Source organism: Giraffa tippelskirchi, chromosome 3, assembly GCF_054371585.1.
Source record: "Giraffa tippelskirchi isolate mGirTip1 chromosome 3, T2T-mGirTip1v1.2.pri, whole genome shotgun sequence".
Classification (NCBI taxonomy): domain Eukaryota; kingdom Metazoa; phylum Chordata; class Mammalia; order Artiodactyla; family Giraffidae; genus Giraffa; species Giraffa tippelskirchi.
The window spans coordinates 17925638-17950991 of NC_137277.1; the positions used below are offsets into that span (position 1 = coordinate 17925638).

At 50.8% G+C, this 25354-nt stretch overlaps 3 protein-coding genes and 2 long non-coding RNA genes across 37 annotated transcripts; 2 read left to right on the plus strand and 3 right to left on the minus strand.

Moving 5' to 3' along the window:
• Nucleotides 1–223: 223 nt before the first annotated feature.
• HEXIM2 (HEXIM P-TEFb complex subunit 2) lies at nucleotides 224–9269 on the minus strand. 27 transcript variants are annotated; one of them, XM_081577109.1, is made up of 5 exons: nucleotides 7664–7804; nucleotides 5723–5819; nucleotides 4502–4596; nucleotides 3448–3548; nucleotides 224–1222 (listed from the first exon to the last, which is right to left on the minus strand). In XM_081577109.1, the coding sequence occupies exon 5, from the start codon at nucleotides 1142–1144 to the stop codon at nucleotides 428–430; it is 717 nt and encodes a 238-aa protein (XP_081433235.1). In that variant the 5' UTR covers nucleotides 1145–1222; nucleotides 3448–3548; nucleotides 4502–4596; nucleotides 5723–5819; nucleotides 7664–7804; the 3' UTR covers nucleotides 224–427. The 27 variants fall into 27 exon arrangements, with proteins under 27 accessions (XP_081433235.1, XP_081433231.1, XP_081433232.1 ...); XM_081577105.1 differs by lacking the exon at nucleotides 7664–7804 and adding an exon at nucleotides 6164–6317; XM_081577106.1 differs by lacking the exon at nucleotides 7664–7804 and adding an exon at nucleotides 6164–6317 and having other exon boundaries at nucleotides 4502–4599.
• Nucleotides 2785–5749, plus strand: LOC145541224 (uncharacterized). The gene is made up of 3 exons (XR_014078885.1): nucleotides 2785–2838; nucleotides 2943–3032; nucleotides 3454–5749. It is a non-coding gene; the product is annotated as an uncharacterized LOC145541224 (long non-coding RNA).
• A 3100-nt stretch (nucleotides 9270–12369) lies between the features above and the next one.
• Nucleotides 12370–15300, minus strand: HEXIM1 (HEXIM P-TEFb complex subunit 1). The gene has a single exon (XM_081577087.1). It carries the CDS (start codon nucleotides 13910–13912, stop codon nucleotides 12950–12952), a length of 963 nt encoding a protein of 320 aa, XP_081433213.1. The 5' UTR covers nucleotides 13913–15300; the 3' UTR covers nucleotides 12370–12949.
• A 2711-nt stretch (nucleotides 15301–18011) lies between these two features.
• Nucleotides 18012–19780, plus strand: LOC145541222 (uncharacterized). The gene is made up of 2 exons (XR_014078882.1): nucleotides 18012–18253; nucleotides 18752–19780. It is a non-coding gene; the product is annotated as an uncharacterized LOC145541222 (long non-coding RNA).
• Nucleotides 18211–24557, minus strand: ACBD4 (acyl-CoA binding domain containing 4). 7 transcript variants are annotated; one of them, XR_014078879.1, is made up of 12 exons: nucleotides 24490–24557; nucleotides 24287–24385; nucleotides 23992–24111; nucleotides 23620–23740; nucleotides 23451–23535; nucleotides 23059–23179; nucleotides 22750–22836; nucleotides 22363–22513; nucleotides 22172–22247; nucleotides 21653–21746; nucleotides 21329–21468; nucleotides 18211–18943 (listed from the first exon to the last, which is right to left on the minus strand). XR_014078879.1 is itself a non-coding variant. In XM_081577085.1 (11 exons), exons 3-11 carry the CDS (start codon nucleotides 24077–24079, stop codon nucleotides 18821–18823), a joined length of 912 nt encoding a protein of 303 aa, XP_081433211.1. In that variant the 5' UTR covers nucleotides 24080–24111; nucleotides 24287–24385; nucleotides 24490–24557; the 3' UTR covers nucleotides 18211–18820. The 7 variants fall into 7 exon arrangements, 6 of the variants coding, with proteins under 6 accessions (XP_081433211.1, XP_081433210.1, XP_081433207.1 ...); XM_081577085.1 differs by lacking the exon at nucleotides 21653–21746 and having other exon boundaries at nucleotides 22363–22433; XM_081577084.1 differs by lacking the exon at nucleotides 21653–21746 and having other exon boundaries at nucleotides 18211–18946; nucleotides 22363–22433.
• Nucleotides 24558–25354: the final 797 nt, after the last annotated feature.

Genomic DNA, 25354 nt, shown 5'->3' on the forward strand with positions numbered 1-25354 from the left:
AAGAACACTGGAGTGGGTTGCCACTTCCTTCTCCAACGCATGAAAGTGAAAAGTGAAAGTGAAGTCGCTCAGTCGTGTCCAACTCTTTGCGACCCCATGGACTGTAGCCCACCAGGCTTCTCCGTCCGTGGGATTTTCCAGGCAAGAGTACTGGAGTGGGGTGCCACTGCCTTCTCCATTTCTCACAGCAGCCCTAGTGAAATCAATGCTAGTCACTCCCATGTGATCTCACCAAAATCATTTAATTCCTTTGTGAAAAGTAACATGACATCCAAGAACAAATTGTGGCCATGACAAGGTAGAAGCCTGAGCCTGTACTGGGTGTTCTCAGGGAGAGCAGGGGGACTGAGACCTGCCTGCCTCCTTGAGACTCAGCTGGCCTGAGGGTACACTCCTTGAGTCAGCCTGGCTGGGGCAGGGGGCACCCCTAGCTGCCTGGCTGCCCACCACGGCGGCCGCCTTCTCGGTTCCACATCTCATTCTCCTGCCGAAGTCGCTGGTTCTCCGTCCGGAGCCTCTCTATCTCGGCGGCCAGTTCCTCCACCTGGCAACAGGGGCGCCAGCTGGTGCACCCCCGCAGCTGCTGCAGCCTCCTCATCTCCTCCTCGGCCTGGGACAGCCGCCTCTCCAGATCCAGGTAGTCTTGCACCAGCTCCTCCTTGCTGCGGCCCTGCAGGCTCTCAGCGTGATAGCGCTCATAGGCCTCGGAGAAATCCTTCTGCTGGAACTCCCCACGAGCGCGGCCCTGCCCATCACTGTCCCCGGCTTCACTCTCCCCGCTGGAGCCTGGATGCGAGGCCCCCTGGAGCACATCCAGGTTGGGCTCCTCGGGGTCTCGGTCGTTCATCAGGAACTGGGTGGTGTTGTAGGGTGCCACGGGTTGGCCTTTGGCGAACATCTCTTCTCGGACCCGGGAGGCCCGCTTGCTCTGCCTCTCATCCCGCTGTTGCTTCTCAGCCCAGCTGAGCTCCAGGTAGGGCCGCCAGTGCCTCTTGCGCTTTGAAGGCCGCCTGCGGTGCTTCTTCCGGGCCAGCATGGCCTCTGCGGAACAGCCCCCTGGGCTCTGGGCCCGGGGACTCCTACCATTCCAGCCCAAGCCACCGCCAGTCCCAGGAGGGTCTTCCTCCTCTGAGTGGCTCTCCATTCGAGGAGTCAGGGGCCGGGAACCTCCAGGGTCATGAGGCTCAGGGGGTGTCTGGGGGCTCCCACAAGTGCCAGAGATCTAAAGAGAGAGGACAAAGGAGGAGGGATCACAGACGGCCTCTCCCCAGTGGTTGAATCCGACCCGCACACACCCAGCTCACTTTGTCCCTCTCTAGCCTCACACCTTCTACAACCATCTGTCAGTTTATGGGCTTACCTGTCTACTGTCTGTCCTCTAACCCTCCCCAAGCAAACTCATGGGGAGAGCCAGAATCTTGCCTGCGTATCTCACTCTGTAATTTCAACACCTGCAACAGTAGCTGGCATAGAGTAAACATTCAATAAATACTCTGAAACAGGATGGAAAGTCGCTCATGATGTATTTGCTTGATCAGAAGCCCAAAGAGCACTTGCTCTTCCCTCTTTAGAAAGCTTCTCTTACATGGATGGACCCAGAGATTATTATACTGAGTTAAGTAAGTTAGAAGAGAAATATCATATGTCACCCCTTATATGTGCAATCTAGAAAGAAATGATACAAGTGAACTCACCTAGAAAACAGGAACAGACTCACAGACTTAGAAAAAGAACTTTTGGTTGCCAGGGGAAGGATGGTAGGGAGGGATAGTTAGGGAGTTTGGAATGGACATGTACCCATGGCTATATTTAAAATGGACAACCAATAAGGACCTACTGTACAGCACACAGAATTCTGCTCAATGTTAGGTGGCAGCTTGGATGCGAGGGGAATTTGGGGGAGAATGGATACATGCATACAAATGCCTTGTGCGTGCTTAGTTGCTCATTTATCCCCAATTCTCTGCGACTCCAAGGACTGTAGCCCGCCAGACTCCTCTGTCCATAGGATTTTTCAGGCCAGAATACTGGAGTGGGTTGCCATTTCTTTCTCCAGATTTTCCCAATCCAAGGATCGAACCCATGTCTCCTGTGTCTCCTGCATTGCAGGTGGGCTCTTTACCACTGAAGCCCAGGTGATGAAAGTGGTAAAAAAAAATCTGCCTGCCAATGCAGGAGGCATAAGAGACGTGCGTTCCATCCCTGGGTCAGGAAGATCCCCTGGAGGAGGGTATGGCCACCCAATCCAGTATTCTTGCCTGAAAAATCCCATGGATGGAGGAGCCATAGCGTCACAAACAGTTGAACGCGACTGAAGAGACTTAGCACAGCACACACACATGTATGGCCGAGTCCCTTTGCAAGTCACCTGAAACTATCACAACAGTTAATCAGCTATATTCCAAAACAAAAAAAATTTTTTAAAAGAAAACGAAAACTTACCTTTTGGGCAGAGCTAGTTCCCTGGCAAATGACCTGTACTGTCCCACAGAACCCCTATCCAGAAAGCCCCAAGCTTAGCGCTTTGCTTAATCTCTGCTGCCATTGTCTTGAACTTCTTAGTAATTTTGAATTAGAAGCCCCACAATCTATGTGGCCAATCCTGCTTCCAGCTATCTGCATAGCTGATTCTTTTTCGTCCCTTAAGGTTTAGTTCCAATGTCAGCTCTCCCTGACCACCCTATGTAGCCCCCTCCTCCCCTTTCTAGTGACTCCCTGATATGTGACAGTTAACGTCCCACTTAGCATTAGCACATTACCATTTACCATCTTTCTCTCCCCTAGAAGAATGGGTCCCATCTGTTCGGTTCACCACTGTGTCGCTATGCATGGCTCAAGGTGAGTGTTCAATAAATATATATTAAATGACATAAGCCCAGAAGAAGGGGGTGGGGGGACCCAAAAGATATCAGAACACGAGACTCTCTTTTCTGTCATTCCAGGGTGAATGGAGTGTATTTATTCCAGGCAGAAGTTGGTATCACTCTTCTACAGGAGGGCCAGGAAAGCACTACAGGAAGGGCCAATCTGCAGTATGTAGCCCAGAGAATTCTAGAACTTATCTAAGAGGTGGAAAGGATTCTGTCAAGAGTGTGTGTGTTCAGGGCATCTGTTTATCTCTGTCGTGGTGAGGGTGGGAATACTGAGTGTGGGGGGAGGGGAATGAATTGCTAGAAGTTCGTGGTTTGGGGAATTCTAATAATAACTACTAGCATTAGAACAGTGTTTTATAATGTTTAACACATTATATGTTGTGTTCAGGGATATCTGAGCATGGGTCTACACAAGCATAGGGTTTGTCCTGGGAGGTAGACACGATCCTATAAGAGCTGGAGGTGTGTTAACACGCATTTGGGAGACCCCAAAGTCCTCTTCACAATGTGGGATGGGGTATGTTGGGGGTGCGCGCATGTGTGTGTTGTTGGTTGTGTTGTATTATTACTTTACCTGCAGGGAGGCTATCAATCAAGAGTGACAGGCCGTGTCTCCACCAGTGTCTTGGGCCAACTGAGAAGAGCTTCTGCTCCATCCAGGAAGAGGCAAGGCCACTGGGAAGTCCGAGGCGGGGGGCTCACTTGTGTGTGCACAGTCATCCACCCATTCCCAGCCCTCAGCAACTGTCCTGCAGGAGCTTACTCCCACCCAAGCCAGCCCTGCCCTCAGCCCCACATGCTGCCTCCCTCCTAAAGGCCTGTCCCTCTACCACCATTACCACTACTGCAGATAAGCTGTGTGATCTGGGTGAGTTATTTGCCCTCTCTGAACCTGACATGCCATGAACTCCAAGTTAAATAAATCCAGAAAATATACTGGAGGTAGCTAAGTATGGGTCAGAGGGCAAGTATTCCTTCCTTACCTATAGGTAGCTGTGGACTAGGGGAAAAGAATGGGCAAGGTGGAGGCAGTGAGACAGCACACAGGTTGGGAAGCTTTGGGCTCCTGCTGTTGATCAGAAGGTGATGTTCTCTGAGGGCCTGATACAATCTGACTCTCCCCTCCCTCCTGGGTGATTTTCTACCCCCTAAACCCAACCTAAATTATGAACCAATGGCTCAAACTCTTCTCCCTGCTTCAGACTTGGTTCTCAGCCTAGACAAAAATGCAAGGCAGGGTTCTGTTGTTTAAGGCCCTAAGCTTAAATCCTAGGTCTTCTGCTTGCTGGCTGCATGATTCTAAAAAAAGGCACTTCAGGGGACTTCCCCAGCAGTCCATGCTTCCACTGCAGGAGGCAGGGGTTTGATCCCTGGATCCCTAGTGGGGGAACTAAGATAGCAAAGGCTGCCTGGCCCCAGCAAGAGGAGGGGAGGTGTGGGAGTGGGTAACCATTGACAGAAAAGCGTTTTTTGAGATAGCATTGGCATGTTGCTCAGTGCACAGTAGGGACTCATTTAAAAAATACTGGTTTCCCAAATCCACCACCACATTTGAGACAAGAAGCCACAATCCCAGTTGGCAGGATCCACCTTCAGGGCACTAAGGTGGTTGGGAGAATGGGGCTTACCTTGGCCTCCTCCAGGGCGGCTGGTGGCGGTTGGTTTGGAGAAGCCACCTTCTTCTGTTCCCAGTCTTTCATCAGAGGCCTTTAACTAGTGACACCTGCTTTAAATAACACAAACTTAAGTCCAGAAGGAGAATTTTCAGGAGGATTCTGGCTGCCCAGCAAATTTTTACCAAGGCAGCGGCAGCCATTTTGTAGCATCAGACCTACACACCTTCATTTTCAAATAAAGGGCCGGAAGGCCGCCTCCACCCTGGTTTTCACACCTCTAAGCAGGGAGGGGGTCAAATGGGGATTAGGGAACCATCTTTCCAGCCCTGTTCCTCAGGTCCCAGGCCAGGGCTTACATCTTATTCTTCTCAAAGTCACTGAGGCCAAAGCAAGCAGCTAGGCAGCTGCAGAGAACCAAAGAGGGGGAAAAGACAGCCTGGGGAGGCGAATATACAGCAATGACCTGGATAGGCAGGGAGAGGAGTGGGTCAGTGGCTCTGACAAGCCTGAGGAGGAGTCCTTTCCCTACTGCCTCCAGAGGCCCCCATCTTGACTGCAGCTCCCCACCTCCATCCCGCGTTGGGCTCCAGAAGTCAACGCCCCAAGAGACACGACTGAGACCTGGGCCCAGCCTGGGACTGAGGCCCTTTCATCTATAGGGTTTGGCCGACTTCCCTCCTCCTTCTCAATGGGAAACAGAAGAAAGGGGAAGAGATGTCTTCGCGCTATAGACAGCTGGGAGGGAAAGCCAACTGGGATAAGGATGGATTCCTTGGAAAAGGGGAAATGATCCGGGAAGGAGATTTTGCAAAGGCAGAACTGACCTATTTGCTGTCAGGGGCTATGCACAGGACTACGTCTGTGTGTCTTTCTGTGCGACCGTCTGTCTGTGCAATTCCCAACGCTTCAGCCCTACCCACTGCTGCAGCTCTGGTGAAGCCTCTCAGGCACTGAAGTTGGGGGGAGGGGGGCCCTTCCCGGGGGCACCTCCCCCCACGGCCCCGCCTGGCAGCGCGGTGCCTGCTGGGGATTGTAGTTCTTCTAGCTGGGGAAGGGGGATCAAGAGCCTGTCACGCCAACAAGCACACAGAAAACTCAAAACCCATCTACCCTTTCGCGAGCGGCATCCCGCGCTCATCGATGCCTCCTTTGATTGGTCCATTCACCTATCAATATTCCTCCGTTTGTCAACGATTAGCTGTGCGGAAGCACAATCAGACCCGCCTTCCCTACCTCAATTAAAGAGTTCATTGATGGCGTTAATCTTCAGTGGGCAGAAAATAGATCCGGCTGAAGGGGGAGGGGCTTGGGCGCGGAGGTATCCTCGGCCCTAGAGAAAGGCGACGAGAAGGATCGGTGGCCGCCGCCGCCATTTTGGGCTGGGAGGAGGCAGCGGAGGGACTCGCTGCGCAGTGAGAGCACCCCATGGGGGGTGGTCCGGGCGCGGGGAGAGGCCGGGCCGAGTGGGCTGCCTGAAGTGGCGGCGCCGGGAGACGGCGGGGAGTGGGACCCGGGGCCTGGGGTGGTGAAGGTTTGAGTCTCTCCGGCCGGGCCCGGTCCTCAAACCGTCCCGGCAGCCCCGCAACCTCGCCTCTCACAGAGGGCGGGATTCTTGGGTAATTACCCCAAATTTCCCGAGACCCCAACTGGGGAGAGACCGGGTGAAACGACTACCTTTTGCTCCTACCACGGGGGCTCTGATCCTGCGGCCGAACTCCGCTAAGTTCTTTCCCCACCCCCATGCGGCCTGGGTATGGCGGCGAGGCCCGGTGTAGCGGGACCCCTACTTCGATGGGCATGGTGGGGGCGACGCCACATTCCAAAGACTGGCGCCGCGGGGGCGGGTGGAGGTACAGCTCCGGCCGCGCGTCCCTTCGGCGTGGCAGTCAGCTGGAGGCTCTGAGGGCAGAGAGCCAGGCGCACCCACCATCTTCCCCCATGCACCAAGGCCACCCCGCGGCCAGGGCTGTGAAAAGGAACAGCCTTCTTCCTACTGTAGCAACCACTAATTCTTCCCAGGGACCAGCTAGATCGCGGCACGTGCAAATCTCTGAGCGCTCTTGCCCTCGAGATTGCTTATGTCCAGCCCCGATTCTCACTCAGAACGACCTGACCTCGCACGTCGCCAGCCGCTTTGGGAAACTCCAAAAGTGTGCTGTTCTACTTCTCTTGAAAGTTTACACTAAAGGGGGATGGGGTTTTGCCCTTTGCAGAGTTGGGACACAAAGTAACTTGGGAGTCGCCACTGTTCTGGGAATAAAAGTGGAGTGGCCCATTTCGGTTGCTTCAGGAACATCTGTTTGCATTTTGAAATCTGAGCCATAACTTTTACCAAAACCTTTGGATTGATGGCCGCCCTCCTAAAGGAAAAAAAGAACTAATTCCAGTGTAATCTTTGTAAGACTACAGATTCTTTCCAATTTGAAGAACTTTTCTCCCACAAAGGAAACAAAATGGGGGAATATTTTGCCACTGATGCATTGTTAGTAGGGAACCTCTGTTTTGAAATTCCAAGTAATTGAAAGTCACTTCTGTGGATCCCAGATGACCCTCAAAATAGAAATTGCAGTTTTGAGCTACGTCATATGTGTGGTGTTTGAGGGAGTAGGAGAAACCTGCTTTGAAAAAAATAAACAACCTTTTATTACAGTTGTAGCAATGTCTTAAGGATTGAAGATTGATGTGAAATTCTTTTCTTGAATTGCAGATGAAACAATTTTGTTTCTTATTGCTTGAAATCTAAATTCAGAAAGATTCATAGCACAGGGGTTGCTTAATGTTGTTGCTAAAAAGTCAGTTAAAATTATGCCCAGCTAGACTGAAGTACAGATAGTGACTGGGCAGTGAACTTTTATCTTTGAGGGTATCTTGTGGTGAAGCTCATGGCTGATTACAGATGGTCAAATCGTTCCTAAGTATTTGGCCTTCATAGCAAAGTTTTTTCAGAACTGAAGTCCTGTTCCTCCTATTAGTAATTTTTTAAGTTGTAAGAGTGAAATTCCAGAGCTTTAACTATGTTCTCTTTGTCCCCCGGATGTTCTTAGAGAAAGTCTTAGAACTGGGTTGCAAAAAAATAAGATCACCTTTGATACATTCTTAATCTAAAATATGAGCCACTTATCCTAAATAAAGATTGAGTACACTTGATTCATGCTGTAGGTTGACTTGGCCTACCTCATATTCACTTTACACTCTTCAGATCAAGGGAAGATACCAGTTTGGAAAAGCTGACACTTAAGTTGGTAGGAGTTAAACAGTCATAGCTGAAGGGGGCTTTAAAGCTTATCTTTGTGGTTCAGTTGTCAAGAATGTAATGATGGAGGAACTCAGACTTGTGACTCATCCTCCATTGTGAAGTAATCTAGTTAAACATTTGGAAGCTACTAAGGAGAGGACTGTGCCAGGTGCAGAAATTTTGCTCATAAAGGGGAAAGCTTATCGTCTTTCAAGGATGACCCATATGCTTTTCCATTCCTTGATAAGAAAAGTTGGGAATAAAATCAGTTTGTTAATGGTCCCTTGGTTACCTACTGAGCAAAACACAGGACTGGAAGTTAGGAACTCCAAGTTCTATTTCTGTGTATGCTACCACAGACTTGGTTCACTTGGCCAGGAGCCAAATCCTGAAGATGAGGCCAAACTGGTCATTTTGTTGCTGAGTCTATTGTTTGTCTAATGTTCAACCAGACCTTCAACTTCCTTCTCAGCTCTCCTGTTTCAGATGAGTTGCTTTGTGGTTTATGACAAATTTGACAAACTTTATATGCCTCAGTTTCCTAATTTGAAATTGGTATCAATGCAGCCTCCCTCATAAATATCTTGAATAACTACTCTAGTGGCTGTGTAAACATTTACTTGTTATAACTTAGTTATTTGGGAACCTTAGAACTTCTGCTTCAAAGGTTATTTGGAGCAGTTGGGAGGCCTGCTTTTCCCAAAGTGTGGCCTTGGTTGCCATGTTCCATCCAGATAGTTTGAGCAAGGGTCAGTCTCTCAGGGTACCAAGCAGTTGTTACCTCAAGTCCTGAATGGCTTACATTCGCCTAATGGCCAGCTCCTGGGACTATTTGCTGTGTGTGAACAGGATTCATTGACAGGAGTGATTCTTTGCAGCAGCCCTATTCAGGATGAAAATTCTTACTCCTGAGCTATTTGATTTCCACAATTTTTTACTTTGTGTTTAGTCCTCCTCATCCTCTTCTCTCTCTCTTCTCTTTTTAAGTTAAAATGTTTGCTGTTTTAAATACACTTTTAGTAAGCCCTAGAGAGGAAGGTAGAACTGACCTCTTTGACATTTCCTTCCATCTTCTGGTTTGGTCCTCTGCCTTTGCCTGAAAGTTGTCCTGGGGTTACCCAGGTATGCAGAAGTGCATGCTTAAAGCAGACTTCAGAACTTCAAATTAATCTTCTCTGACACTCTGGAGGCTAGGACAGGTTCTACTGAGTAGCTTACAAGAGCAGTAATGCTATCGTTTTCTCAAATTGTTGTGCATGGAACACTAGAGCTCTCACATTTTCCTTCAGGAATATCATCTTTGCTCACCGTTGACCCAGAGTTGTTTTTTAACACTTCACACAGTCAGTGGATGTATCAAATAGAATGTGTCTTCAGATGAGAGTTTACAATACTCTACAAGTTTTCATTCTTTTTGGAAAATTTTAAGCCAACTATAACTTCTTGGTGCTGTATTGAGGGAAACAATCACACTAGCTATTTGAGAAGACTTACCGGCCGTTTCTGGTGGCAGCTCAACCATTTGAAAGAATTTTGAGGTGTGTCAAGATTTGTTAGTAAACTACTTGGATTATCCTTGCTGTTACCAGTGTTATATCATTTGTCATAATTGAATTGCCTCTCAGTAAAGCCCAGGAAAAACTTGATTCAGGAGGATTTGCGAGAGCTATGTTATTTATCTGCCTTTGTTTTTTCAACAAGAAATGAATTGATGTTGTAAGCTTTCCAACGTTCAAAGACAACTGGCAGGAATTGGCAAAATATTGAATCTTCGCTTTCTAGACCATATATTTTGTCTTACAGAGTGTGACTTGCCCTTTGGTCAGCAGATCCCACTATTCAGGGCCTGAATTTGACATTTTCTTTTAGAAATTACTTTTCATTTCTAGCAATAGCCCTTTACACTTTACATGAAAAAAGATAGCAAAGTGGAATTTTATTACAATCTTGCTTAAGAAATGGGGAAAATAATTTTTTAAAGCCCACAAACTCAGGTGTACATAGGTACAAATATAGCACTCTTACTCGCCAGCTTTTCCATCACACTGTTACGAATATTTGTTTCTTGCTGTTGGTGTAAGTGGCCGGGGACACCTATAGTACATTACCAAATATTTGGCTGAACGTTGGTTTTCTGAAGTAAGACTAGTTGTGGATTTTGCTTATTTTTGTAGATTTCTTTGATTTCTCTTTTGAATTCACCAGGATAAAGTATATTTATTTGCATTTCCACAAGCAAAGGATTTTTATTTTACTCTGAACAAAGTGAAAGTTAAAATACAGATTAAATGGGCAATTGCTTTGGTCTTGAAAAGAACCAGTGATATCAATGGTACCTTAATTCTTGTATAGACTATTTTCATGCTGTCTCTAATCCTTGCAGCAGTTATGTAATGTAGGCATGGCCCCATTTTGCTGATGAAGAATGAGGCTCTGAGTGTTAAGGCTTGCAATGCTAGTATATATCAAAGGTAGAACTAGGAGCCTGGTTTTTTGACTCTTTAGTCTGGTCTAATTTTATGTTTCCTCTCTTTAGAAAAACCTTGTCTATTTTTCAGAACTAAACCAATCTGAAACTCCCTGGTTTTCCCACTCAAGCAGAAATCAGGGCGCTATCTCCTGAGGGCGACTTTAGGTTATAGGCTAGCCCAAGAAAAGTTTTCCTTAGCTCAAAGGAGGATTAAGCTGCCCAGCCAGCTGTCTCCGAAGTTTGGGAAGTGCTTTGCCCTTGCTGGATACCCAGACCTCAGTAAAAGAGAAGGACTGAAATTGCTAATGTGTAAGCATGATCTTTTGAACAGCTTATTTAAATTGTTTAGCAGAAATGCCTTTAGTGAATGGCTAGAATGGACTTGAGGATCATTTGGCATGATCCTGGTAATATAGGGAATTCAGAGTCTTCCCTCTTCCCCCAAGAGCAGTATGCAAGTCAATTGTTTCACTTAGAAAGTGTTGATAGAAAATTGAAATTTTGCATAAACTGCATTATTCTAAGAACATTAAATGCAATAAATACAACAAAATGAAGGTGCCTTTGAAAGCAAAATTCAGAGTTGCATATCTCAAGGTAAATTGAAGTAAATTATGACAATTACCTTAAATTTGTGTAATTTTAGAGACTGGATTGAATTTGTGTCCTAAAACTTAACACACTTTTTTTTTTTCTGACGATCAATGCACTACAAGTCTTTCTAAGACTAATAGGAAAACAAGATCTTTATACTTAAACCCATCTTATTAAGAAGAGGTTCTGAAATCAAGAGGCCATCACTGCTACATCCCACGTAGTGCAGTCAGAACGAGGCTCCTGCTTGTGCACTGTAAAGCCAGAGGGCAGTGTTGCTGCTTTTGCAAGCAGCCGTTTCTGGGACTCCTGTATGACGTCATGGCAGAAGGAAAATTAAAAACACGAAAACTATTTCAAAATAGACTTTTAATGTAGTTTTTAGGCCAAAGGAAAAGCTGATCATACATTGTCTCCAGTGGACCATCTGCCAGAATAGGGCCACCTCAATCCAGCTTTGAAGGCCCTGAGTCAGTCTTAACTGCCATAATTTCCCTTGATTCATGGATTCATGTATGTTTCTCACGCATCATAAGGCACATTTCACTCTTGAAGTTCCCACCACCTCCACTATTTCATTTAGCTGCAAAAGCAAGCTTCCCAATGGGAGTTCCCCCCCCACACCCAGGGGTTCATAACTTTCTCCAGAACCCTCTCTCCAGGAGTACCTACACATAATACAAGTCTACATACAATTCCATGGGGCTCACGGACCCCACGGACCCCTATCTTTTTAAGGAACCAGGTGAAAGAAGCCTTGTGCTAGTGATTTGAGCAATGCATTTGCTCTAGGGAAACACAGGGCAGGTAAAGGTAGGCTGGGTAATCATGATAACAGGAGGGAACAGTCTTACAGTTTCTATTTTGACTTGGGGGCAAAAACGAATTCCCAGGGCCTCCTGCACTTTGAAGAGTAGAACTACTCAAGGACTAAGCAACTATCAGCACAGTTTAGAAGACTGAGAATAGAGGCTGTTACAGGGATGGTGCAGGGCTCCCACTTGGTCCCCAAGGACTTAATTTAGCTCAACCAGAAACTTTACATTTTATTTGCAGTGAGGGGGCATTTCTAATTTTAGTCTGAGTCTCATGGAAAGGTGGACAGCTCCTTTTCCTTTTTTTGGTATAGGGAGCACTTCAGTATTGGGCATTTAGGGTTAAGTCCTTGGAATGCCCCAAACGGTCGTTTCCTCTATAAATACAATATTCCCTACCTCTGAATATTTTAACATAAAGAGCTGTCTCACAACTGTTTATTCAACCATTGCTTGCACTAAGAAAGCAAGATAAGTGCTTTTCCCAGGCATCCAAGAACTCCTTCCAGCCTTACTGGGAGGAGGGGGGGGGATTACTAAAAACCCACTTGTAGGAGTGAAACGAGGCTGTCAGTTGTCCAACCTGACAAATGGCCAAATTAGGTTTACATTTTTGTTAATAGACTTGAATGGCTATTGAGACGCAGAATTAAAATTTAAGCTGCTGATCATAGTTACTTCTTACTACCCAAACACCCAACACTGGTTTATTTCTCCAGCATCAAAAAAGAAAATGAAGGCACTAGAAAACAAACACACTTAAGTATTGAAGATAATTAAATCTTTATATTTTGCTGGAACTGTATATTGTAGCACATTAACAAGGGAAAAATTGGCAAACGGAAAATTCTCCCATTAAGGTTTGTTTTTGAAAATGGACAAATTAAATGCTTCCTTTACCCCTCCCCCCAATGCAATCACATAAATCAGTATTACTTTGAATTAGCTCTAGAAATCACACAAACTGTTACATTTACAAATATTTATTATAACTAGAATGAATTTAATGGTTCTCAGATTTGGCCACCTTATAGCTCCATTTAAGGAGATTTTTAACAGAAAACTGCATTATAACCTGGTCAAGTTACTTACACATTAAAAAAGAAAAAAACTCCAAAAAGGAAAACAAGGAAAGCAACCCTTCAGTTTGACATAATTAAAGAACAGGAGAAAGCACACAAGCTACATCATAGCTAAATTGACCGAACCAACCAAAGCCAGGGGGGATTTCTTTTCTGATTATGTGTCATAAAAAGGTCCACTGTCTTATATACACATGTATATAATGTTACATTCCATCACTGTAAAAAGTCCCCTTTGCCCCCTCCCCCGGAAAAAGTTTCAGTCTAGTCTCCAAAGTTGGACAGCGGCGCTCGCTCCTGCTGCCGGTGCAGTTCGTTCTCCGTCAGCAGCTGGAGGTTTTCGGCACGCAGCCGGTCCAGCTCCAGCTCCAACTCCCGCACACGCGCGTCGTCGCCGTCCAGCCGCTGGCTTTCCAGCCGCAGCCGATTATTCTCGTCCTCCATACGCGAGAGGCACTTCTCCAGCTCTAGATATTCTTTGATGAGCTCCTGCTTGCTCATGTTCTGCAGGCTCTCCGCGTGGTACCGCTCATAGGTCTCCGAGAAGTCCCGCTGCAGAAACTCGCTGCCGTCTCCTCCCATCCCGTCGCTGCCCCCATCCTCCTCGCCCGCTTCCTCCATAAAGTCCTCATCGCTGGTGTCGTCGGATTTGGCAGCGGCCCGTTTGGGATAGAGGCCGGTTTTAAGATCCGGCTCCTCCTGGTCGTGGTCATCCATGAGGAATTGCGTGGTGTTATAGGGAGCAACTGGCTGGCCCTTGGCGAACATCTCGGCTCGAATCCTCGAAGCTCGCAGGCTCTGTTTCTCATCGAACTTTTTCTTCTCCTCCCAGGTCAGCGTATAGTACGGTTTCCAAAGCCGCTTCTTCTTGGAGGGGCGTCTCCTATGTTTTTTCTTGCCCACCTGTCTCTGCTGCGGGGGAGCTCCGCCAGCGGACAAGTCGTCCCCATTCTGGCCCTTCTCACCCGATTCCAGACAGCTGGATTCTGGACAGACCTGGGTCTTCAGGGGAGACGGCTGGGGTTCCAGGCTCCCTTCACCCCCCTGCCCCGGAGAGCCACCAGACTGGGGGGACGCTCTCGATTGCCACCTACTGTCTTCCTCCGGCATCCGCTCCTCCGCGCCTGGGGGGCGATCAGGGTTCCGTTCTTCATGGACAGCAACAGCACCTGTACAGTTGCTAGGTTGAGGCTGGTGCTGATACTCGGACAAGAGTGGCTCGGCCATTGCTAATAGAATCTTCTTCTCGAAGTTTGAAGAATGTTGGCTGTAAGTCCTTAAGGAAAAAAAGGTTTGCTTTTCTTTGCAAAAATGTCCAACACAGTCCTCTTCGGTCTGTAATTCCTGCAGTGATGCCTTTAGCCAGTCCTGTCAGCAAACTCCAACTGCAATTTTGGGGCGCTCAAGTCAGTAAAGGGTTAAGCGCCCAGAGCGCGGCCAGATAGCGGGTCCAAGGGGGTGCAGCAGCAGGAACAGTACGTAATGTGCAGAGGGGGTGGGCTTCAAGCCTTCCCGCAGACCGCCCCCGCGATCGAGAAGTTGATGGGCAAGAAGATTAGGTTAAATCCAACGGGTTAAACCCAGCCCCGAAGGGGTTAAAACTACCCGATGACGCTGACTCCGAGGGGCCGGATCCACAAAGGGTTAAATCCCCTGCCGCAGCACCCACAAGGGGTTAAAGTCCCAAAGCCACCTCCTCCCACTTCCACGGGTGTCGCTCCAAGCCGAGCTCCCCGTTCCCTAGGCCCGGCCGGAGCCTCAGCCGAGGACAGACAAACTCATCTCCCCTTTGGCTCGATGCTCTGCTCAGCTCAGTTCTCCTCCGCCTCCTCCTCTTTTTCCTCCCTCCCTCCTCCCCCTTCCGACAGCTCCTCTTCCGCCTCCTCCCCCAACTTCCCCTCCCAACCTGCCTCTCCACCTGCCAACTTCCAACTGCTGCCTCCCAGCCCTCTGCGCCCCTTTTATATAGAAGCCGGTCCGCCCCGCCCATGCGCATGCGTGACGGAGTCCCCGTCGCAGGAAGCTGGGAGTCGTAGTTCCCATCTTTCAGGCCCGCCGTTCTCGCGCGCCGTGCGACGTAGCCAATCCCAGGACGCGTAGGGGGCGTTTTCCAGGCCGCCTCCTTCTTTCGCTCAGCCCTCTCTAGAGAGACGTGAGCGCCCATTGGTCAAAAGGCATACGTCTCGCCGAGGAAGGAAGGCCAATCGCAGAGAAGATGGGGCGGGTTCTGGACCATACCATTCTGCTTCAGGGATACAAGAAGATTCGATGGCCTGTGAGGGCCTGCACAGAATATTTTTATGAAAAGGTGCGTCTTAAAGGTTATTATCTTATACTGTTCTCAGCGGAAAGGTTCTGAGGATCATAAACATTTGTTAACTTAAGCGAGAATGGTTTACCCCTAAAAAGTAGTCCCTAAAGTGTTAACGAGTACTTAATTCTGTAAAGGGAGATATTGGCTCATGGCTACTAATTCTCGATTCTTAAGATTACAAGAATGGCTTCAAGGTGTTGATTAGTGACTGGGATTGACGTTTGCGGAAGGATATTGTGAACACTTTTTTGTTAAAAAAGCGCATGAAGAGGTAAACAAATGAAGAATAAAAAGTGCCGCCTTAAAGGGACAGTGTGACTGCTTTACGGCGGCAACCTCCGACTAGGCCTCGGAAGATGAGAAAGCAGGTTCGAGTCCCGGGTGACGTCCACCCCCGGACTACCTGGGAGGACCCTTGGCGGAAAGTGGCGGAGTCCCAGCCCCAGCGTAGTCGTTCACGGCCGCCCTCGCCCAGGGGCCGATGCAAAATGGTGGGCCGTGGCTGATTTCTCTCGCTGGCGCCGAGAAGTGCTGGGTGTGCACCCTGGGATCCCCCGAGACCCCGGGATGTAAGACCTCGCTTCCCTTCTCCCTCCCCGGGCCTCAGCTTCTATCGAAGAAAATGGCCTCCTGGGGCTGTCTTGGTCTGTTCAGTTGGGAATAGACCATGAAATTTTCCTGAGCCTGGATGGGAGTCCAGGGCAGCGGATGAGCCTCTTTGTTGGGGGAGGGGTTCGAAATTAATATTGAGTTGAAATAATCAACCCTGGCTACTCGAGAGAGAAGCCACAGACTGGAAAGAACCATCCACTGAGGCTCTTCCTCGTCAGTGGACGCTGCACCGGCAAGGAAGCAGAGCCAGAGGCTTCCCCGAGGAGGAAACCTTGCCCAGAAATGGGGGCAGAGGGATTCTGGCCCAGAACTGTGGGACAGATTCATGGGGGGCGGGCGGCGCCCGACAGAACTCCCCTTGTGAAAATTCTCCAGATTCCAGGCTTCCGCCCAAAGGACAGGAGCTGAGGGCCAGGAGTAGCCGAAACCCTCCACTCAAATCACTTAGGCCTAAAACCTTTCATGCTGCAGTTCATGGGGTCGCAAAGAGTCGGAAACTACTGAGCCACCGAACTGAACTGAAAATCTTCCTGTAATCTCAGTTTTTCCCATTTGCGACACACTGTGACTCTTCTGTTTCTTCATCAACAGCCCTGTCTTATATTCCAACCGCTTTCCACCGCACAGCGTTCCTTTGCACACAGAGCCATTTGCCCCGCCGCAGCCCAGTGAGTTAGGCAGGGTAGGGATTCTTGTCTCCATTTTAGAGTTAAGAAATCTCTAAAGCTCAGAAATTAAGTGACTTGTCTAAGGTCACATAACAATTAAGTGACACTTTCGGCTAAAGCGAAGGTCTCTGTGATCCCGTGCCGTTTTTTGTAAGAACTCTGGATTTAGTTCCTTTCCATCTGCAGCACTTTCAGCTAACTTCTGGCCCTTCTCTTTTTTTTTGCCTCACCTGGAGGCATGTGGGATCTTAGTTCCCCCACTAAGGGAAGAACCCAGCTCCCTACAATGGAAGCACTGAGTCTTAACCAGTGGACCGTCAGGTTAATCTCACATTGGATAAGAAGGCACAATGATGAGTAAAATTTCATCCGTGCTACTCAAGGACTGTGTAGAGAGGCCATCAAACCTACAGTAAGCCAAAATGGCAGGTGATGAAAATCCTAGTAGGAGCTTGAGCCAAGTTGCTTAGGAATTGAGAACTGTGGGCAGGTTTCATGGAGGAGGTGACTTCGTGGTTGTCTAAAATATGAAGCATTTTCAAGCAGAGTGGCATGAAGCAGGACATTCTATGATGAGTAGGCATCTTGTCCCAAGACAGGACTTGTCTGGGGATTCAGGAGTGGTTTTGTGGGGAAGTGGTCATGGGCATGCCCAGAGGGAGAGGCAAGCAAGAGTGACACTGAGGCACATCCAGATGTTTTGAGATGGAACATCCTAGCCTGTTTTCCTTGAGAACTCAGGTGTTTCTGAAAAGCCTGGCCCTCCCCTGTGCTGCTTCATCAGTCATGCAAGAAGTTCGCAGGAGCAAGAGCTTCTCCTCAACAGTGGGAGCTCCCTGAGGAAAGTTTTTGGAGAGAACTCGACTGGGAGTCAGAGACCTCCAAATTGTTACATTTTCAGACTCCAAAGGACTCCTGGGTACCCTCAGTCAGGGAATTTGGAAGGTACAACTGAGCCCAGCCTCAGTCTGTTGAACCTGACTCAGCTGTATGGGCTCATTTGTTCTATTAGGGGAGGAGTGGTCAGACTGACAGGTTGTGGAATTCCAGAATTCTATGAAACTGGAGGCCACGCACCTTGATATTAGCTAGGCATTTTGTCATTAATGTCCTGGTCGTTAAACCTTAGGACTGCCTTATGGTGAAAAAGTCTTCATCGCTATTTCACAAACACGGCAACCCAGGGTCAGAGCAAAGAATCCTGCCCAAGTCACACTGCTAGTATGCGCAAGTGGTGGCGCTGGCTTCCGCTTGCATCCCCAGCACCAGTTTGGCCCCTCTTCCATTGCCCTCCAGTTGTTCATCCTTAACACAGGGATTAACTCAAAATTTCGTAGCCCCAGCAGCCTGCAGCAGCCAGCGGCTCCCAGAGGTCTCTGCTCAGTTTGGCACTTGACCCACCCCGACGGGGGCCGCAGGGACGACGCTCCCGCCGTCCTTGGCCCTCCAGAAAGTTCCCTGGGAAAGCCCGAGCGCAGAGGTCACAGGGAGAGAGCAGCTGAGGGGGAAGCGAGCAATGGGCACTTCCGGGGCCCGCATCTCGGCCCCCGACCCTACGCCGGGCGCGCGGAGGAGGGAGTAGCCGCCCTTCCCTTCGGGCGGGAACGGAGCCTGGGCTCGAGCCCGCCGGACTCCTCTCCTCCCACCGCCCCTAGCTCGCAGCTTCCCCCCCCCCCCGCAATCCCCACCCACGACGAGGCAGGGGGCGGGGCCCGGGCCGTGGCCCCACCCCCGGCGGCCTCTCTGCCTCCCCTGCAAACCCGGGGCTGTGTTCCCTCCACTAGCCCCGGGAGGGGGGAAATGCTCCCTCTGGAACTGAGACCGCTGGCTTCTCGGGGCCGTCCACGGCAGCGGGGGAAGGGCCACAGAAGGGACCTGAACCTCGCGCGTCCCGGGCGCGCTTTCCGCCTCACTCCGTGGCAGCCCAGACGGCAGAAGATGAAGGTTTTATTTTATTTAGTGAAACACTCTTTTGTAAGTGCATCTTTAGTGAGGACGTCCTGAGTACTTCTGCGGGTAGGGCGGCCAGCCAAAAGGAGCTGACTGCCCTCCCCCGGGGCCAGCTCTCTCCGCCTTTCCCCAACTCGGTCGAGCCTCCTGGCCTCCCTCCCAACAGCCCGCCAGCCAATCACACTTCTAGGGCCCGGCCGAAGTCCCAACTTGCCCAAGAGCTGAGCCTCCTGGGGGAGAGGAGTCAGGTGACTCAGAGGGTGGGGAGGGCAGAGGCTGAGACCCGGTAGCTCCGCCCCTGGATCACCCGCCCACCCCGAACTGGGGACTTGCTCCACAAGGACAGTCTCCCCAGGCAGCCTGAGGTGGTCGAGGGAGAGAGGAGGGACAGTCTCTGTGGAGTTGCAGGAAGAGTAGGGTGTTATCCGGCTCCCACACGAGGAGAGGGGTGTCAAGGCGAACACTATTTGGGGCGAGAAGCGGGGTGAGAACGGGGGTTAATGCTGTTCTCCTAAACCCTAGGAACGCTCAGGGCACAGCAGAACACAGGGCTCATAGCCTCCTGTTGGCTGCAGACTCCTCCACCGAGAGTCATCTCTTCTGGGTCCGAAACTGTCGGAAGAGCCACTGGACGATGAAGGGCCACAGGAGGAAGAAGATCAGCGTGGGACCGGAAAGCCTGAGGGGCCAAGGCCTGGCACTGGGTGGGGGCATCTGCTGCCAACAGGAGAGAGTCAGGCACTAGCCCAGGCCTCAGCTCAGGCTAGGCCCTCCTTAGGGACCTGCTTCCAGAACTCAAGTGGGAGCTGCTACCTCCCTCTCCCCAGTCTGAAGACTGGGGCTCCCTGTTTGTCCCTGAAACATTTAAGCCCCAACTCCCTCTCCTATCCTCCTCCCACAGCAATTCAAGGTGCCTAAAAGAGCGGAGGAACTGATTTAGAGGTCATCTCCTCTGGGCCACAAAGCCTGATATGGCCTGAAGACCCCATATCGTAAAGGATGTGCCACATTTCCAATGAAGACCCAAGGTGTTCAGATTTTAGTTTCTAAATCCCATTATCTGTTGAAAGGAAGCAAGGCTCCTTGGAGAAGTGGCAGATTTCACGTCTGGAGCAGAGAAGGTGGAATTGAATGTAGGATGTTTTATACCAGGAAGCAAGGAAGCTGTTAAGGATTAATGAGATCGTATTACAAGAAGGTAGGACCCAGCTAGAAAGGGAGGGTCTTACCAAAGTTGTGACAGTCTGGGCATCAAAAAGAATATGATTGCAGTTGACTGAAATACTGAGTCTTTAAAGTCCATAAATTCATAAAGGAGTAAGTTGGAAATTTATTACCATTGAGGTGGCTGTTAAATCAACTCCTTACTTTAAAAATAGATAATTAAAGAGAAAGAATTAAGCACTTATTCTGCCCTTCCATAAGGCACCATATTTCAGGGAAATCTTAGATGGTCAGGGAAACTCTACAGAAAAATGCCAGCTAATAAATGTTAAAGGAATCATAGATAAGTCGACATTTTTGCAACCATTAAATTATTGATCCAAGCAAGGATTATCTATCACTTGTCAAAAGCTGTGTGTCAAATGGGGCTAATGGGGAACTGAGACAGTCCCTGGCTCCAAGTGGTGGAATCAGACTGTCACCCCTTCATCCCTGCTGTGGTCCTCACTAGGAATATTCATGGTAGGACATCCAGTTATGTGTCTCTTGATGTGGAGAAAGAACATCACCTCTGATGTAATCTGGTCATGTAATCTAGCCACAGGGCTGTCATGAGACTCCAGAAGTGGTACAGTCTACAGGACTACTGTCCAGTCTCATCAGCAAGTCAGTAGCAAGGAAGAGGGACTGGTCTAGACTAACAGAGTCTTAAGGACAGAGGCTCCTGGCCTGCACAGACAGGAAAGCTGGAAAAGGCAATTTGAATCTGGATTGTGTATTTGATGATACGAAGGAATTGTGGTGTGCGATAAAATGTTTTTGCTAGGTAGTAGAGTGTTTATTTTCAGAGATGCAAATCCAGGTATCTCAGGGTGGAAATATTCAGCATATAAAATTAGCAAAAGGTAAACAAAAAATATTAGTAAAACCTCGGCGAGGCAGGGGTGAGTGTTGAAATGTTAGCCACTGTGGATCTGAGGAAATTCCTACCAATTCCTCTGTGCCAAGCAGACAAAGGGTCACCTGAGTGATTCCTCCATATCCAGGACTTCAGCCATCCCCTGCCCCCACAGCTCCAGGCTTCACAAGAACAGACTCATTCAGAGTTAATGGTGGATGCCAGCTTTGGAGGGAGATACAAGTGGGACCACTCCCAGCTCCATCACTTAATAATAATGCTAATAGTAACAATGAGCCCCATTCGGAAGCACCTACATACATTATCTCATGTAATCCTCACAGCAGCTCTGTGGGGTTCTTCCAGGCTGTTTGAGTTACTTCCAGGCCCTGAGGTAAGTTATTCAACCTCTCAGAGCTTTAGTTTCCTCATTTGTAAAAAGGGAATGAAAAGAAAACCTATTTCATTGTTGTTTGTGTGTGTGTGTGTGTGTGTGTGTGTGGATAAAATGAGGTAATGCAGGTAATGTGTTTGGCACACAGCTGGGGCTGCAGAAATGGCTGCTCTTATTTGCAGAAACAGAGGTGTCAGGGGCAAGCAGATCTAGAAGTCAGGAGAAGGCAGTGAGGGGTGCAAGGGCTGAATGTGAGGGGAGGGAAAGACAGTAAGTCTGGGAACAGAAGAAGTCCTGATGAAGGGGCAGTTGGGACCTCCTGCCAGTCCCAGTGCAAGGAGCAGACAGGTTCTGGCCCCTCCAACTGTTGGAATTCCCCCTGTCCTCAGTTTCCCTTCTGGCCCAGAGTGGGGGTAAGAGCAGGAAAGGAGGGCTTCTCCCACTCTCCCTTCCAGGTTGGAAGCACTTCAGAACCCCTGACTTCCTGGCCTGACCCATAAGCCACACCATTCTCTGGAGAAGGCAGAAGTGTGGGCAGGTAGAGATGGGGGGACAAAGACAGAAGTGGCTGGCTGAGGAGCCTAGCATAGAGACCCTCAAAATTCTGCCCCAATCTTGCCCTGGACCTTTGGAGGGGGCTCACCTGCTTGGGGGGCACAGGCATGCTCTCCAGGCTCTGCAGCCTCTCCTGGATGTCCCGCATACTCTCCTGCAGCGCGCGGACTGTCCCCACCAGCCAGGAGTCCAGTTCCTGGGGCCCCAGCAGGGGGCCTTCCAATCTCCCTGCAGAGCACAGACACACAGGGAAGGGGGCTCAGGAAGCAACTCAGCTCGGGGCAGGGTGGTGGCGGGCTGGGGCAGGGCCAGGGAGGAGTCGGTAGAATGCCATCCCTTGTGCCCAGTGTGAGTCTTATAAAGTCCATGCATGCAGCTAATGGACTGCCAGGGGTTCGAACCCCAGTACTACCATTTAGCTCTGTGGCTCTGGGCAAGTCAGTAACTTCTGTAAGTCTCGTTTGTCATCTGAAAATCATGTCCTCTCCCTCATAGGGCTGCTCACTCTGAGGAATAAAGGAGATAATATTTATGAAAGTGCCTCTTATGGGACGTGGCACACTGGAAGTTCTAGGAAGAGATAAGGCAGAACTCAACTCGTCGTCTTTGGAGAGTCCCAAATGGGAGACCCCGAGAGAAAAGATGACTCCCAAGGCCACGCAGGTGTAGGTGAAAGAACTGGTCTAGGAGTTGTACCCCAGCTGCCCTGACTCAGGGCCAGCCAAGGGCACAGACTCCTGGTGGCCCTTGGAGAGGAGGCCAGGCAGGGACTTTGCTCCTCCAAGCCAGTGTCTGGCTTTTGGCAACCCTTCCCAGGCAGAGGCTGCTCTTTCTAGTGCCCAGCGCTGGACTTTCACCTCTGCCCATGAAGGCAGCTGGGGAAGGCCCCAGGCACTGGAACCATGGGGCAAAGGGTCAGATAGGGGCTCACCTTTCTCTGCAGGAGGCTCGGGGCTGTTTCTGGTGTCAATCTCTCCTCCCAGGGCACCCCATGGCTCTTCCCCAACCTGCAGAGAAGAGTCACAAAGTCCACTGGGAGGAGGGGGAGTGGGGGTGGTGGAGGTGGGAGCAGCCAGGGCCCCAGTGGGGTGGGGAAAGGGAGGGGATGGGAGTGGGTCTCACCAGCTCAGGCTCCAGCTGCTCCACAGAATCACAGAAAACCTCGGAGTCCTGGTCCCTGGGAGGCTGGGACTCTGAGGAGGTGGTAAGTAGGGCGAGTGGCAGTAGGGAAGCCATGGAGGGAGGAGAAGGGTGTGCACCTGGGCAGAGGCACCTGTTCAGGGGACCCTCAAGATGCTACCACAAGAGGCACAGATGGGTCCCTGAGTAGGGCCCTGGGACAGGGATTCCAGAACCTGCCCCTGGCCTTTGGGAGCACAGGGGGTCTCAGTGTCTGTGGGCATGAGGTGTGAGAGGCACAGCGTGGCATCTAGCCTGCTCCCCTCCATGATGCCTGGAGGCCCTCCCACCTCTGGCCTGGCCCTCTGCCCCTCCCACCCAGACACTGACCTGGGCTTGGGGGTGCTGTTTCCTTGGGGAGAAAGGGCGGCTCTGGGGCAGCCTCAGCATCTCCATTCAGTACCTGCTCTTTCCAACCTGCAGAGACACAGCACCCAGAGGTGGGGCTGGGAAGAGATCAGGCCCCTGCTCCCCATCCCCATTTAGCCAGGGACTCTGAGACCCACCCCATTGGGGCGCTAGCTGGGGTCCTTACAGGAACATCTCTAGAGCCCTCTGCCTCCAGGCTCCCCTCCGATTGAGCAGCCCTCTAAGACAGTCCCATCAGCCTTTGTGGAGCTCCCAGCCTGGGGGCCTGACCTGTGACCCTTCTCAGGAACATTTCCGGGGGCCTCGGCATGTCAGGGATCACCTGGTACAGGGGCTCGAAGTAACCAAACATGTCCTCTGCCACCTCGCCCAGGGGCACTGTGTCGATCACCTGTGCGGGAGGGGGTCTAATGGGGAAAGCCTGGCTCCTCCCACCACTGCCCTCCTACCCCCTTGAGCTGGGCCACCTCCGCCCTGCTACTGCCATCATATCCCTCCACCTTGTGCCCAGTCAGGAACCAGAGTCAGGCAGGGTAAGGGGAACAACATGAAGGTGGAATTCCCATAGGTGGATCAACGTGCAGGAAACATAATGGGGGAAGGGGTGCAGGTCACCTGGCTGAGAGCCTGGGCACAGGGAGGAGCCTACAGCCTCTCCCTACCTTCTGTGCCACCAGCTTCATCTCGGTAATGTAGGCGGACATGGCCTCCTCCCTGCTCATCTGGCCCAGGCTGTTCCAGGCTTCCCTGGGGGTGGGGGTGGAGGGGTGGAGGGCTGTGAAAGGCTGATTGACAGCTGAGGCTTGTTTGCCCAGCTGATGGGAAGCTCACCATTTGTAACGTCCGATAGGGTCCCAGAACCCAGGCTGGGGGATGAGGCAGGGCCCCATGGTAGCCTGCTTGTAGTAGCTGTAGAACCTCAGCATCTCTTCATAGGAGGGGCGGTAAGAGCCTGGGCAGGAGTTGAGAAGTGGAGGGGAACAGTGTCACTCCCAGCTCCAGGAGGATAGAGGCGGGAGGAGAACCATCCTTGGCGGGGGTGCAGAGATGGTTCTCACTCAGGGAAGATAGGGGCAGGTGGCAGAGGGGAACCCCAGGTCAACACATGCAGGGACTTGTCTGCAAAAGCTGCCAGGATCAGAGCCTCCTGGGAGGCAGACCCTGGTCATCTGGACCCCCAAATGCGGGTCCCCGTGCCCTCACCGTTCTTAGGCAGATTCTGAATGACGCTGACTGCGGCCTGGAACTGTTTCTGACAGTCCGGTTCTGGACTTTCGTCTTCGGTACCCATCTCCAGCCCTGGGACCCTACTTATGGGCGACTCTGCAAGAACAAGGCTGTGGGTGAGCAGGCTCCAGGTTCCCCCACCCCACTCCCTGGCATATGCCTCTGTAAGCCACTGGTCCACTTTCCAGAGGGGCAAACTAAGCTCTTTAGAGGCCTGAGTGAGATGCCCCAGGAGGTCAGAAGCTGCGACTGAGGAGACTCCTTTTCCTACCGCAAGGCAGAGTGGGTGTGACCAGGGTGGCTGAGAGGGCCTCGGTGTGTGGGTCAGGTGGCAAGGGTCGCGGTGTCTCTAGATGCACATCTTCGACTCCTAGACAGGCGAACGGGCAAGCCGAGAGGAGTCAGGGCGGGGCAAGCAGTCTCCCACCCCAGCCTCCCATACCCCGGCTCAGCCTCTCGGCGCCCGGCACTCACCCTCAGGGCCCACTGCCCGGACACCTAGGTTCCCTCTCTTCACTAGTCTAGGCTTCCGACCGACCTCCGGGCCGGGATGGGGACGCAAGGCAGGAGGGAAAACGTACGCCAATCAGAGAGCCCGTTTCAAATTTCTTCTATACCACAACCACTCAGCGCGGCCCTTTCAAGATTATGCAAATAGTTTAGTGGTGCCTCTCCAGATCAGGCGGGGCGAATCCGCGAGTTGGCTCCCCAACCGTGGACGGCCAGAGGCAGGAGGAAGCGCCCCCTGGTGGACGTCGTGAAATTACGCTGTCTCTTGCGCCCCCTGGTGGAAACCGCGTAGTCAGCTGAACCCAGGCCCAGCAGGTTCGAGCCACTTTATTCAGCCCTTCACTTACCAGATTCTGGGGATAAAACGGGAATCAGGTCTTGAGATCAAGAGTTCTGCAGATAGGACATTGGAGCAGAGTTTTGGAAGCCTTGACAGTAAGCCAGGAGAAGAACGAGGAAGGTCATTCCTGGAGGAAGGAATTGCAAGATCCAAAGTACAGAGGAGAAGACTAGATATTCAGAAGGAATATCCAGAGAGGATATTCTTGGAGACGCAAGCCAGTGCGGACGGAATCTCCAGGTCAGGGCTACCTGCAAATGGAATAAAGCAAGTAGGTGGCAAATCTAAGTCCAGAGAAACTAAGCTTTATCTTTTGGATGCCATGTTTCCGGCCGCCGCCGAGTGGCGGTGTGCACCCAGCTCTCCGCCCCCGACCCTGGGTACTTGCTGCAGAAGAGGCAGATCACATCACACCCCTTGTGCACAAACACGCTGGTAGTTTCTTATGTAGTAAGTGCACGCATGACACGGCCACCAGAACCCGTACTC

What these genes read in the sequence shown, in the direction of transcription:
- HEXIM2 (XM_081577103.1), bottom strand. Translation starts at nt 4,573, where the DNA reads ATGAAAGACTGGGAACAGAAGAAGGTGGCTTCTCCAAACCAACCGCCA. An exon ending in CCGCCCTGGAGGAGGCCAAG is followed by an intron (nt 1,223 to 4,501) that starts GTAAGCCCCATT and finishes CTCTCTCTTTAG; the next exon opens with ATCTCTGGCACTTGTGGGAG.
- HEXIM1 (XM_081577087.1), bottom strand. Translation starts at nt 13,912, where the DNA reads ATGGCCGAGCCACTCTTGTCCGAGTATCAGCACCAGCCTCAACCTAGC.
- ACBD4 (XM_081577086.1), bottom strand. Translation starts at nt 24,079, where the DNA reads ATGGGTACCGAAGACGAAAGTCCAGAACCGGACTGTCAGAAACAGTTC. An exon ending in TGAAGCTGGTGGCACAGAAG is followed by an intron (nt 23,180 to 23,450) that starts GTAGGGAGAGGC and finishes CCTCCCGCACAG; the next exon opens with GTGATCGACACAGTGCCCCT. An exon ending in AGCAGCTGGAGCCTGAGCTG is followed by an intron (nt 22,248 to 22,362) that starts GTGAGACCCACT and finishes TCTTCTCTGCAG; the next exon opens with GTTGGGGAAGAGCCATGGGG.